Below are 13602 nucleotides of genomic sequence, written 5' to 3' on the forward strand. Positions count from 1 at the left end.
ACACTGTAAGACCATAAAGAAGTGTAAACATTAAAGGTTTATTGTGTTTTCTGGTTGTTTTTGCAGAGACTAAGACCTCCCCCATCCCGTCCTCCAACGCACCGCAGAAGGCTGAACCTCCAGTGGGCCGAGCTGCCAGGCTCCTCACATTTTTCTCCCCTTTGCTGTTAGGAATGCTGCTGCTGTTCATGTGGTGAGCACACACACACACACACACACACACACACACACACACATTCTTATACTTCTATCTTTGTGAGGGCCCTAGTAAATAGTAAATTCCCTATCAAGGTTATAATGGGTGTATGTGCACAAGTTATGTGTGTTAATAATGGTAATAATGAGTTTATAAACTACATTACTATGTGTTATACATACATATATATAAATATTATTGTTATATAACTGAATATAGTAAATTAACATAGGGAGAAGGGATTTAATAAGCTTTGACTCCTTTTGAACACAAATAAGTGTTGAGTCTAGTTGTTGTTTCATTTGTGTTGTTGTCTTGTATTTATTGTTGTTCGTTTGTTTTTAAATGTTCATCTTTTATTTTGTGTTCAAATAAATTCTCAATCAATCAATCAATCAATAACAGTTTTGGATTTTTCATTAGTTTTAGTTTTAATTTCGTTGTGAATTCAGTTTTTTTAATTTATTTTTTGAAATTCTTTAGTTTTAGTTGAGTTTTTACTAGTTTTAGAGTTAGTTTTAGTTTTTTGTATTGGGGTATTTGTTGGGTGGGAGATTAAAAGAGGTCACAGTAAATTTTGTCTTTATTTCCTTTGTCTTATCCATCTTCACTATGTATGAAAAAGGTTGACAAAGACGGAAACGAAGGACGTTTTCACTATAATTTTAGTTAGTTTTGTAACCACACAATACAGTTTCAGTTAATTATCATTATCATGTAACCTTTAACCCTTAAAACAAAGTCTGAAATCTCAAAAAAGCCTTTAAAGAAGTGAGGACTGGCCGAAAAAATGTCCTCACTCTGTTGGTTAAAAACGTGTTCTGGTCCTCACTATGTAGGAAGTACAAGAACACACACACACTTCTAGTAATGAGCCTCCAACTCCTCATCTTTGAATTGATTGTGAACTCAGTCATTCAGTCATATATTGGCAAGTCGATGCATGTCTATCGATGTCAAGAGCACATTTAATGGAACAAGAGCAACAACGATTGGGTGAGTTTGTTTTATGACCCAGCGGGGTGTTTTTCTTCATATTTCTCTGCAGAAACCCCTGAAGGGATTGAGGTAAAAATCCAATCCAAAGCTGTCCCATTTCATTAATTTTACACCTATTACTCTATAAATCATGTTGTAACAGTGTGTCTCCTATCAACGGTGTAAAGTTTTAACAATGAATGTCAAGGTTCATAACAAAGCTCGCTGTAAACGTGTGCAAGCAGGAAATGTTTGTTTTTTTTGCACCCTATTTGATTTGAAAGAGCAACGCAGCCAAACAGCACCCCTTATAATATAATACCACTGTTACAAAATGATATTGAGCATGTCTGCATCTCTAAGTGAACACCTGCTGCTCATTTTAACCACTGGAGGACGATGCAAGCCAGTTTTAGTTGGATGAATATGCTAAAGACACGTCCATGCCAATTTCTCTTCAATAATACTACAGTGAGTCCAACTGTGAGTCTGTTATGTTGTGTACAGACAGCAGCATCTCTCCGGATCATGGAGGACAGATCACCATTTGTCTTTGTAGTGCAGGCCAGTGCTAGTTTATATTTATACTGCAGTACATTTAACTGACAGCAAAAAGTTAAAATTGATGGCAAAAACACAGTGGAAGCAGGAGAAAAAGAAGACTTGTCAGATAGTCTCTGAAGCGTATCTCAGTCCCTGGCCACAGAGTTTTTATTGTTTTTATCACAAAAAATACACTGTAATTCTATTAAATATGTTACATAGTTAAATATTAAACAGTGGTCCCACTAGAGAGACATAGTCCCTCTAAACTTTAAACATGATTTGGTAACACTTTATATTAAGGTACACAGTAGTTGCTTATTAGCATGCAAATTAGTTCCTTATTGGCTCTTAATTATTGATTATTAAGTAGTTATTAATGCCTTATCCTGCATGGCCTTATTATACAACCAGTAAGACATTAACTAAGAGTTTTCCTTCAGTAACCTCAGAATTATTGCTGATTAGTAGTAAGTAAGGAAGTTGTTGTATATGAGTTACGATGTTAATATCAATCAATATGTGCTGTGTGTGAGTCTGAGTGTGTGTTTGTGTGTGTGCATGACTAAATGCGTGTGTGTGCATGTTTGTGTATGTATACATACAGATGTGTATGTGGGGGAGGGAGGGGTGGGTTTACTCATTTTTATTGTCTGTTTTTTTGTAAAGCACTTTGTTGCATTTTTATGTATGAAAAGCGCTATATAAATAAAGTTTGATTTAATTTGATATGCTTTATAATATGAACTTTATAAGGTGGTAGTTATGTTGGAACAGACCATATTCATTTAGTGTTATTAAGGGAGAATAACTATTCTTATAAAGTCCATACAAAGTAAAGCATATTAAGATCATAACTCATATACAACAACTTCTTTACTTACTAATAATCAGCAATAATTCTGAGGTTACTGGGGGAAAAGTCTTAGTTAATGTCTTACTGGTTGTATAATAAGGCCATGCAGAATAATTGATAATTATTATTAATAATACTCTACTTGTGTCCCATCCACCTCTGTCATATTGTATGTGTGTTTTATACGTTTTGGACGGGTTGAAGGCTAATTTTGTTGTCCTAGTGCTTGTTACTCAAAAAAGGAAAATCTGACTCTGAATCTGACTCTGATAAGTACTTAATAATGACTAATTAAGAGCCAATATGTTACTTATTTGCTTGCTAATAAGCAACTAATTAATGTTGAATATGTGTACCTTAATATAAAGTGGTACCCATGATTTAATTTAAACTAGTGCATGTTGAGAACATGCTGATTGCTTGGCCTCTAGTGTTGCTGCCTGCAGCTTTCTCAAGAACCACTCATATAAACTTCACACAGCTGCTAGGACATAGCTAGCAATTCTCGAGTACATGAGTCATTTGCTAGCAGCTAGCTTAGGGACCAGGCTATTTCAAGGGTTCATTCTTGAAGTACGTCTCGGATGCTTGAAATGTTTGAGTTTGCTACAATGTAACAAACTCCAGGCTGCAGTCTGTCTTCCCTCATCTGCTCTTATATCTACTGTAACAAGCGATGGAGAGCGAGCTGCACCCAGTGAACAGGGCTTCCCTCTCCATAAATTATACAGTGAGCACATAACGCACTACTTAGATGTACATTGGATGGAACTCAAGAGCTCACACTCAGCATCGCACTTCATCGCTTCCTAAGTAATGCACCTGCTAAGTTTGAAGTTGAAAAAGCAGACAGACAGACAGACGGGCAGGCAGGCAGGCAGGCAGGCAAAAAACTAAATTACTTAAAAAAGACACAAAATGACAGGAAAAAAAACTAAATAACTTTAAAAAAAAGACACAAAATTACAAAAAAAGACACAAAATGACAATAAAAAGACACAAAATTACCAAAAAAATACACAAAATTACCAAAAAAAGTCACAAAATTACAAAAAAAAGACACAAAATTACTAAAAAAGACACACAACTATTAGAAAAATACACAAAATTACCAAAAAAAAGAAACAAAATTACAAAAAAAGACACAAATTACTATAAAATGACACAAATGAGCAAAAAAGAAGTCACAAAATTACAAAAAAAAGACACAAAATTACCAAAAAAAGACACAAAATTACCAAAAAAATACACAAAATTACAAAAAAAGACACAAAATTACCAAAAAAAGACACAAAATTACTAAAAAAGACACACAATAATTAGAAAAATACACAAAATTACCAAAAAAAGAAACAAAATTACAAAAAAAGACAAATTACTATAAAATGACGCAAATGAGCAAAAAAGAAGTCACAAAATTACAAAAAAAAGAAACAAAATTACAAAAAAAGACAAATTACTATAAAATGACGCAAATGAGCAAAAAAGAAGTCACAAAATTACAAAAAAAAGACACAAAATTACCAAAAAAAGACACAAATGAGCAAAAAAGAAGTCACAAAATTACAAAAAAAAGACACAAAATTACCAAAAAAAGACACAAAATTACTAAAAAAAGACACACAATTATTAGAAAAATACACAAAATTACCAAAAAAAGAAACAAAATTACAAAAAAAGACACAAATTACTAAAAAACGACACAAATTAGCAAAAAAAAAGACACAAAATTACATTCCATAACATTTCCACTTCTTCCGGTAACAACAACACGGCAGATAATAAACGCTCCAGTAGCAGCTGCCTTTCTTTTTGTTAACGTCGTCATAGAAACAAGTGAAACAAAGCTCCAACTTGCGCAATAAAGGGACCTTCCACACACAACACGGTAAAGAGACATTCATATAAAACTCACATTAAACTTTCATATCAAGGTGGGGGCCACAAAATATCATAACAAGGGCCACAATTGGCCCGTGGGCCGCGAGTTTGAGACCCATGGTATTAAACAAAGATCCACAAATCACACCGTTGAGTTTGCAGTTTCTAATGCCTTATTTGTGCTTGTGTCTCTCTCTCCAGATGTAAATGTCTCATTCCTGAAGGGAGTAGGAGGACGAAGAGGAGGAGGAGGAGGAGGAGGAGGAAGAGGAGGCTGGTCTTTTTTCTATTTTGCACATGTTTCAAGGATACAGTGCATCGATCATTTCTGTCCATCACACAGTTACTCACCGAGATTACCGAGACATGAAACCAGACGATGATAATGCGATTCAGCATTTTTGATAAATGGTGACAAAGAAATTCTTCAGAGGAACTTTTGAAAGCGGCATCTTCATCTTCATCTTCTTCTTCATCATCATCAACAGCAGCGACAGGAGCAGCAACAACAACAACAACAACAGCAGCAGCAGTGATAAACAGTGTTATATTCCCCCCCGGTGGCTCTGACGGGCCACAGCAGCAGCAGCAGACTTTGTTTGGCAGACAGAAGTTTGGGAATCTCCTCCAAGAAAATCAGCTCCTCAGATGACAAAAACGAACCCTCATTCACCTTTTTTTTAAAATATTTGATCACGACTTAATTTTCTTCTGACATTGCAGCGCTGTACACACAAACACACACATACCCAGAGCATTCGTGCGTGTGTTTGTGTGTAGAGTCTCCGTAGCAGTCCCCATACAGCTAAATCATCATGCCAAAGACTCAACTTCACCCTCCGCCCGACAACAACTAAAAGGTTCCGGAATGATTCACCGAGCTTCCTGGAAGCGAAGTGTTTCTGCCTTCGTCGCGGGTTCAAAAACCCCAAAAAGTTCGCCGAAACGGTGTAAAACTTGAGACGAGTCCGAGGAACCGCCCCCCCCCCGCAGCTCCTTCCTGTTTGTGCACCATCCAACAAAGACGCCACACAAATACTCAATCAATCTGAATCTGTCAACTCCCAACGACTGAAGCGAGCCGTTTTTTTTTTTGGTTTGTTTGTTTTTTTTTCTCGATATGAGGACTAACACTTTGAAGAGTTCAGTAACGGTAGTCTGGCTTATTTAGACAATTAGCTTTACACTCTGCTTTCAGCGGCCGGCAAAGAGGACCTGGATTGTAAAAAAACTAAAAAAAAAATGAATAAAGTGGATTTGAGACTGAACAATTCTTTGCCCACCCATTTGTTTTGGTTTCCACGACGACGAAGTTCTTGAAACATTGATACATTGAGCGATGTTGGTTTTTCCATTCTGCTCTGTGCTGTAAAATACAATAACACGATACAGTTTGCTTTCCGAATCCTGACGCCTTTACCAACATTTTAAAAAAAATGTCTTTTTTTTGCAGTTTACATTTCAATAGCCAATATCACCAGTTAATATTATGTTATATTCAAAGGAATATTGATGTGTTTTATTGTATTATTTTTTTTATCTTACGGACAAATAATACAGACACACATATAGGATTTTAGTTTTTTTCAGACATTCATAATGGCTTAATTCTCCTTGATCCTATTTTGTAAACTATGATATGTAACTTTAACATTGAACAAAAAGTTTATTATTTAATAATAATAATAATGTATGTATTAGCAGTAGAATGTCGTAACCTGTACCTGGGGTCTTTTTTATAGATGTATATACAATGACAGGTTTCAACCATTAAATGTGACCATTTCACAATGAATGATGACACACTGGCCTCACACTCATTTTGCCTTTTTCAGCAGACACACTGAGAATAACTGCTGTTAGTCTTAAAGTGATCCAGATTATTTTCTCCTGATAAAACAAGATGAAATTGAAGTGTCAATACGGGGTCAAAAAGGCATAATTTATTATATATTATTTCTTACAGCTGCAGTGTTTCCCTTAGGTTTACAGTCTTGGAGAGACTTTATTTTGAAAAGACATATTTTCTGCCGTGCATGCCCCCAAGGAAAAAAAGTTGTACATTTTAACTTAAATGCATCAATCTTGTGCACTTTGAGAGCTAAACACAAGCAGCAAACACCTCACACAACATTTTTCACAGTCGGGAGATTGATTGAATTTATTTGAAAAAGATGAACAATAAAAAACAAACGAACAACAATAAATACAAGACAACAACACAAAATGAAACGACAAGACTCAACACTTATTTGTGTTCAAAAGGAGTCAAAGCTTATTAAATCCCACCCCTTCTCCCTATGTTAATTTACAATATTCAGTTATATAACAACAATAATATTTATATATATGTATGTATAACACATAGTAATGTAGTGTATAAACTTTTGGTAACCCTTCATATTAAGATCCTTGTAATAACCATTAATTAACAAGTAATAAGGCCCTTGTAAGTCCTTACAAGATGCTTATTAACATTATTGTGTGTTTATAAGCTTATATAAGTGTTAATAATGGCATTACAAACACCCATGACCCACCCATTATGTCTTTGCCATGCCTTTATTAATCTTATTTTGTTTGCTTATTGATATTAAAATATACTTTATTGCTCATCTATTATAAGCTAACTATAAGTTAACTATGCTTTTTGCAACTACCGGATCTAAAGCGAGAACAATGCCTTATTACTTGTTAATTAATGGTTATTAAGGACCTTATTATAAAGCGTTACCAAACTTTTTATTACCATTATTAACATACATAACTTGTTATTAACTTACAAACACATAAGTACACATACACCCATGTAGTCACAATGAGACAACAATGAACAAACAAACAAAACGACAACAACACACAAAAAAAGAAAAATAGTAACAATATATTTAAAAAATAAAACGTGAACAATATACGGTCACATAGAATCTTTTTGCCCCCTGGAGAATTCGTTTTTTCAATAAAAAGCCCAAATTTGGTGCCTCTCACACATTCTAATGCCTCTATTCCATCAGGTACACTGATCTTAATCACTGCAGATTTTAATGAATTATTGTAAAGGAGAATATGGTTTCTTTTATGTTTTATTTAAGGCATCTTATTTTGACAGTCTTCTTGTAAATTCTGTGGTGGATTCTGTTAACACACTGTGCTCTTATTCTGAAAGTTGCATGTGTTTAGCGACAGGAAGTTATTCAGATTGTTATTCACAGTTAAGCTTTTTGTGATTAATGCAACATTAACCCTTAATAGGGCACTCATTGAAATACTTGCAAATTCCAAATTTCAACCCTAGAGAATATTGGAGGATATTACATACAGCCAGAATGTGTAAAAAAAAAAAAACATACGGACCCGGGGGAGGGGGGTAATATTTTGAGAAAAAAGTTTATGAGATTAAAGTGGCAAATCTACGAGAAAAAATGTGCAGATTTATGAGATTTAAAGTGGTGAATCTGAGAGAAAAAAGTTGCTTTTTTTCCACACTTTTTTCTCATAAATCTGCACCTTTTTTCGCACAGATTTGCCACTTTAAATCTCTTAAATCTGCAACTTTTTTTCTTGTAGATATGCCACTTTAATCTAGTAAATTTGCAACTTTTTCTCGAAATCCATGTGGTTGTACGACCAAACAGAGAGACATGGGGACCCCATTTAGATATCCACTGAAGTTACCAAATATAGTTCTTCGTCCGATAAAGGGTTAATTGTAAGCTAATGTTAGCTTGCGGCTACCAAACTGCGAATGCAACAGTGTGTTTGGACCTGGGTAAAGCAGCTCGGTATGGTATATATGTATATAATATATATATATGTATATATATATATAATATATATATATATATATATATATATATATATATATATATATATATATATATATACATTATATATATAATGGGAGGAGAGACACTGAGCTGACATAAAGACACAAGTGAGAATAACGGTGATGATGAGTTTCTTACTTCCCACATTCTGCTGGAGACAAACAGCTTCATTTGAAGTTTTCCAAATCAATACTTGTGACCTTGCAGAGAATGTTTTTCTCATTTTGACTTGATAGAAGAAGAAAATTCAGAGAGTGTTATGGTGGTTACTCTTAAAATGTATTCCACTGCAGATTACTGAATACATGCACTTGAATGTACCCCATTAGCTCAAATAAGGCAACATTGCAAACACTGTGGATTACTGTTGGAATACTTCAAATTAGGGCTGCACAGCAAAATCTGTAGTGTTGGTTTTTCAGTGTTAATAATTTGATGATTTTGGAGTTGTTTTAAAACTTGTAGTGATCAAAAAGCGAGTTACATGTGAACACCTGAGTTAGATTCAGCACTTGATTTTCAGATTTTGTGACTTGTGTGTTCGGCTAAAGACAGAATGCACTTTTAGTGTATCGTAAAACAAAACAATGAATGTTAATTATCACATGAGTGAAAGGAAATAACATGATTTTAGGGTTAAAAATACACTTTAATGTGTCAAAGTAACACTCACAGTGAAAAGGAATAACACGATTTGGAGTGAGAAGTGCACTTATGTGGTGTCATAAACTGGGGGGGGGGGGGGGGGTAATATTTCGAGAAAAAAGTTGCAAATTTACTAGATTTGGCAAATCTACAAGAAAAAAGTTGCAGATTTAAGGGATTTAAAGAGGCAAATCTGTGCAAAAAAATTGCAAATTTACGAGAAATAAGTGGGGGGAAAAGCAACTTTTTTCTCGCAGATTCATCACTTTAAATCTCATAAATCTGCACATTTCTTCTCGTAGATTTGCCACTTTAATCTATATAAGTTTTTTCTCAAAATATTACCCCCCTCCCCCGGATCCGTATGTTTTTTTACACATTCCACCATCCCTGCAGGGTTGAAATTTGGAATTTGCAAGTTCTCCAATGAGTGAATATTAACCCATTTAGGCCAAAAACGCCTGGAAAAAATGCCTGCAAAACCTTTGGCCGATTTTAAAATAAGCCCCTAAAACCTGAAGTTTTTTTTAGTAATTGTATGTCTTTTTTTGGTAATTCTGTGTCTTTTTTGATATTTTTGTGTCTTTTTTTTGTGGTAATTTTGTGTCTTTTTTTGGTCATTTTGTGTCTTTTTTGGGAATTTTGTGTCCTTTTTTTGGGTAATTATGTGTCTTTTTTTATATATATGTTTTGTCTTTTTTTTGGTAATTTTGTGTCCTTTTTGGTCATTTTGTGTCTTTTTTTGGTGATGATTTCAAAGTTCTGGAAAAGTCTCATGTTGCATGGCAACACTCCCACATGTATTCTCAAAGTCAAAGTCAAATTTATTCATATAGCGCATTTACAGACGCCTGAGACGCACCAAAGTGCTTCACATAAAAGTGCAAAAAGTGCAATAAAATACAGAATTGACAAAGGTAAAAAAGAGACTAAACTAAACAAAACAAAACAAAACAAAACAAACAGAAAACAAAAAAAAAAATCCTGATGCATTTCATTGGCCAAGAGACTGAAAATAGGTGGAAAAAAAAATACAAATACTACAAAACGACATATCCGCTTTCCAAGGTTAAGGGTTAACTGTACCAGGTAAATACAATATCATTCATCAGCATTCAGTCTGATGCACTCAACAAGGAATTAAGAACAAAGTAGATACGGTTGGTCAAAACTCTCCTTTTGACCTTTCAGCTCTCACTCTCTGTGCCTCTCTCTCTCTCTCTTTAATCTGTCTCTCTTTCCTCTCTCAAACTCTCTTTCTTTCAATATTCTGACAAGTTCTGGCAGGCGGACGTGGAGACCGAGGACAAATCAATACACCATCTAACAGCTGTCAGCTGGAGACTGTGTGTGTGTGTGTGTGTGTGTGTGTGTGTGTGTGTGTATCTGCTGCTGTGATTGCATTCATTACTCTTCCTTCCTTTCCTTCTCTCCTTGCTTTTACTTGCCCGTCCTCTCTTTTTTTTTTAAACTGCCATGTCGATGAGAACCCAATTAATATTTACAATGACGGGACATGACGAGGCTAAAGAGATCAACGACATGAGACTTTGAACAAGCCTTGTATCGCCCCTTGTTGTTCTTTGCGTCATAAATATTCCAAACGCATATTCCTTCTTTCTCTAATAGATAATAATTAGAACCTTTCACCTGATATTTCAAATGAACGTTAATTAAATGCAATTGAAATGTTCAGCCATTCTCTGTTCGCCTGCAACCACGATGTGATCCACATTAACCTCTCGGAGAGAGTGTGTGCATGTGTGTGTGTGTGTGTGTGTGTGTGTGTGTGTGTGTGTCCAGCGCCTGTCCGTTCCAACAGCCTTGCTCTGCTCTAATGACTAGCTTGACCTTTCACTGATAACTGGATGAATGACACGATCTCTCCTTCCTTCATTTCTGCCTCCTGGCTCTCGCCTCTTTAAACACTCCACTCTCGCCCCTCTGTCTTTTCCTCATGACTTCCTATATCTGTCTGTTTTATGCTTCCAGTCATATTTCACTCATATTTCTCTTACAACGTTGTCTTTTTTATGTAATTTATTATGTAATTTAGTTTTAAAGTCACATAGACATGAAATACATCTGAACGTACTGTTCGGTGTTTATTAAATACTTTATAATGCACCACTGAACAAAAACTACCACAAACTCTGGCCTTAGTAATAAATGCATAGTTGAAGTATGACCTCTCAAAAAGTTTTATCAGAAACTGTCAGCCCCCGCAAGAGCTGCAAAGAGACACAAAAAGAGTGCTAAGAGATGCAAAATAACCCTAAAATGACACAAAACCAGACACAACAATGACCAAGAGACATAAAACCGCCATGAAGAGACGCAAAACAACTACAAAAAACCACAAAGACGGCAAAGAAGCATAAATTAATACAAAGAGACACAAAATGAAAACCCAGAAAATTACAGCAAAGAGACACAAAAGCATGCAGAAACATAACTACTACAAAGAGACACAAAACAACAAAAAGAAGCAAAACTGCTATGGAAGAGGTGGGCCCTTTAGCAAGTAATCCAACCCTTGACTGAATTGCATTAGATTGTTTAGGAGTTCCTAATAAAGTGGCTGTATAAACAGCATCCATACATTTTTAAATGCCAAAAAAGTACAATTGGAATGACTTCTCAGATACATTTGTGATTAAATTCCTGCAGTTTCTCAAACTATAACGTTTTCACACAGTATTTTAACTTCATTTCACTTGCTGCCCCTCTGTCTTTTCCTCATGACCTCCTGTATCTGTCTGTTTTATGCTTCCAGTCTTTGTCTGTTTCTCACACAGTATTTTACTTCATTTTCATGCTACTTTACGTAACTCAACACTCATATTTCTCTTACAAACTTTGTTGTCTTTTTTTTATCGTTCTTCTTCTTCTGGACATTATGTCATTCAGTTTTAAATACTTTATAATGCAACACAGAACAACAACTACCACAAACTCTGGCCTTAGTAATAAATGCATAGTTGAAGTAACACCTCTCAAAAAGTTTTATCAGAAACTGTCAGCCCCCGCAAGAGCTGCAAAGAGACACAAAGACATAAAATGACTGCAAATAGATACAAAACAAGTATTAAGAGATGCAAAATAACCCTAAAATAACACAAAACCAGACACAACAATGACCAAGGGACACAAAACAACCATAAAGTGACCGCAATTACAGCAAAGAGTACAATTGGAATGACTTCTCTGACCCATTTGTGTTTAAATTCCTGCAGTTTGTCAAACTATAACGTTTTTTTATAACTTTGAATGACACAATTCAAATGTGTTTTACCTTACTCTTAATGTTTTGGGGTTGTTTGTTTTTTTGTTTTTTTTTGGGGGGGGGGGGGGGGGGGGGGGGGGTTTAAATAGATTTTGGACTATTGGAGAAAAATGAAAAAACATCTCCTGCCCTTGGCCAGAGGAGGGCTCTCAACTTTTTAAACACTCCACTTGCTGCCCCTCTATCTTTTCCTCATGACTTCCTATTTCTGTCTGTTTTATGCTTCCAGTCTTTGTCTGTTTCTCACACAGTATTTTAACTTCATTTTCATGCTACTTTACATAGCTCAACTCTCATATTTCTCTTACAAACTTTGTTGTCTTTTTTTTATCGTTCTTCCTCTTCTGGACATTATGTCATTTTGTTTTAAAGTCACATAAACATGAATAAATTAAATACTTTATAATGCAACACAGAACAACAACTACCACAAACTCTGGCCTTAGTAATAAATGCATAGTTGAAGTAACAACTCTTAAAAAGTTTTATCAGAAACTGTCAGCCCCCCAAGAGCTGCAAAGAGACACAAAGACATAAAATGACTGCAAATAGACACAAAACGAGTACGAAGAGATCCAGAATAACCCTAAAATGAATCAAAAAACCAGACGCAACAATCAACATGAGACACAAAACAACCATAAAGCGACCGCAAAGAGGCATAAATTAATACAAAGGGACACAAAATGAAAACACAGAAAATTACAGCAAAGAGACACAAAACAACAAAAAGAGGCAAAACCACCACAGTGTTTGTGTGTTGCTGCTATGGAAGAGGTGGGCCCTTTAGCATGTAATCCAATCCTTGACCGATTAGATTATATAGGAGTGCCTAATAAAGTGGCTGGGGAGTGTATAAGCAGCAACCATACATTTTTAAATGCCAAAAAAGTACAATTGGAATGACTTCTCGGACCCATTTCTTATTAAATTCCTGCAGTTTGTCAAACTATAAAAAAATTTTAAAACTTTGAACGGCGAAATTCAAATGTGTTTTACTTTACTCTTATTGTTTTGGTGTTTTTATAGATTTTAGACTATTGGACGAAAATGAAAAAAACATCTCAATAAACACGTAGTTGAAGTAACACCTCTCAAAAAGTTTTATCAGAAACTGTCAGCCCCCCAAGAGCTGCAAAGAGACACAAAGACATAAAATGACTGCAAATAGACACAAAAGGAGTACGAAGAGATGCAAAATAACCCTAAAATAACACAAAACCAGACACAACAATGACCAAGAGACACAAAACAACCATTATACGACCGCAAAGAGGCATAAATTAACCCTCTGGGGTCTGAACCTATTTGTTCTTTATATACCACATTATATTTACTATACTCATGTTTGGTATTTGGTATTTTCTCAGCACAACTTCAACATGATCTG

General features: G+C 35.1%; 1 protein-coding gene across 1 annotated transcript in view; it reads left to right on the plus strand.

Moving 5' to 3' along the window:
- cntfr (ciliary neurotrophic factor receptor) overlaps positions 1-6255 on the plus strand; it is a 421815-nt gene extending 415560 nt beyond the window's left edge. Inside the window, exons 10-11 of the mRNA XM_059357864.1 lie at positions 67-193; positions 4656-6255. Coding sequence (XP_059213847.1) covers positions 67-193; position 4656 — 128 coding nt within the window. The 3' untranslated portion in view covers positions 4657-6255. The remainder of the gene's footprint in view (positions 1-66; positions 194-4655) is intronic.
- Positions 6256-13602: the final 7347 nt, after the last annotated feature.

Source organism: Centropristis striata, chromosome 19, assembly GCF_030273125.1.
Source record: "Centropristis striata isolate RG_2023a ecotype Rhode Island chromosome 19, C.striata_1.0, whole genome shotgun sequence".
Taxonomy (NCBI): Eukaryota; Metazoa; Chordata; class Actinopteri; order Perciformes; family Serranidae; genus Centropristis; species Centropristis striata.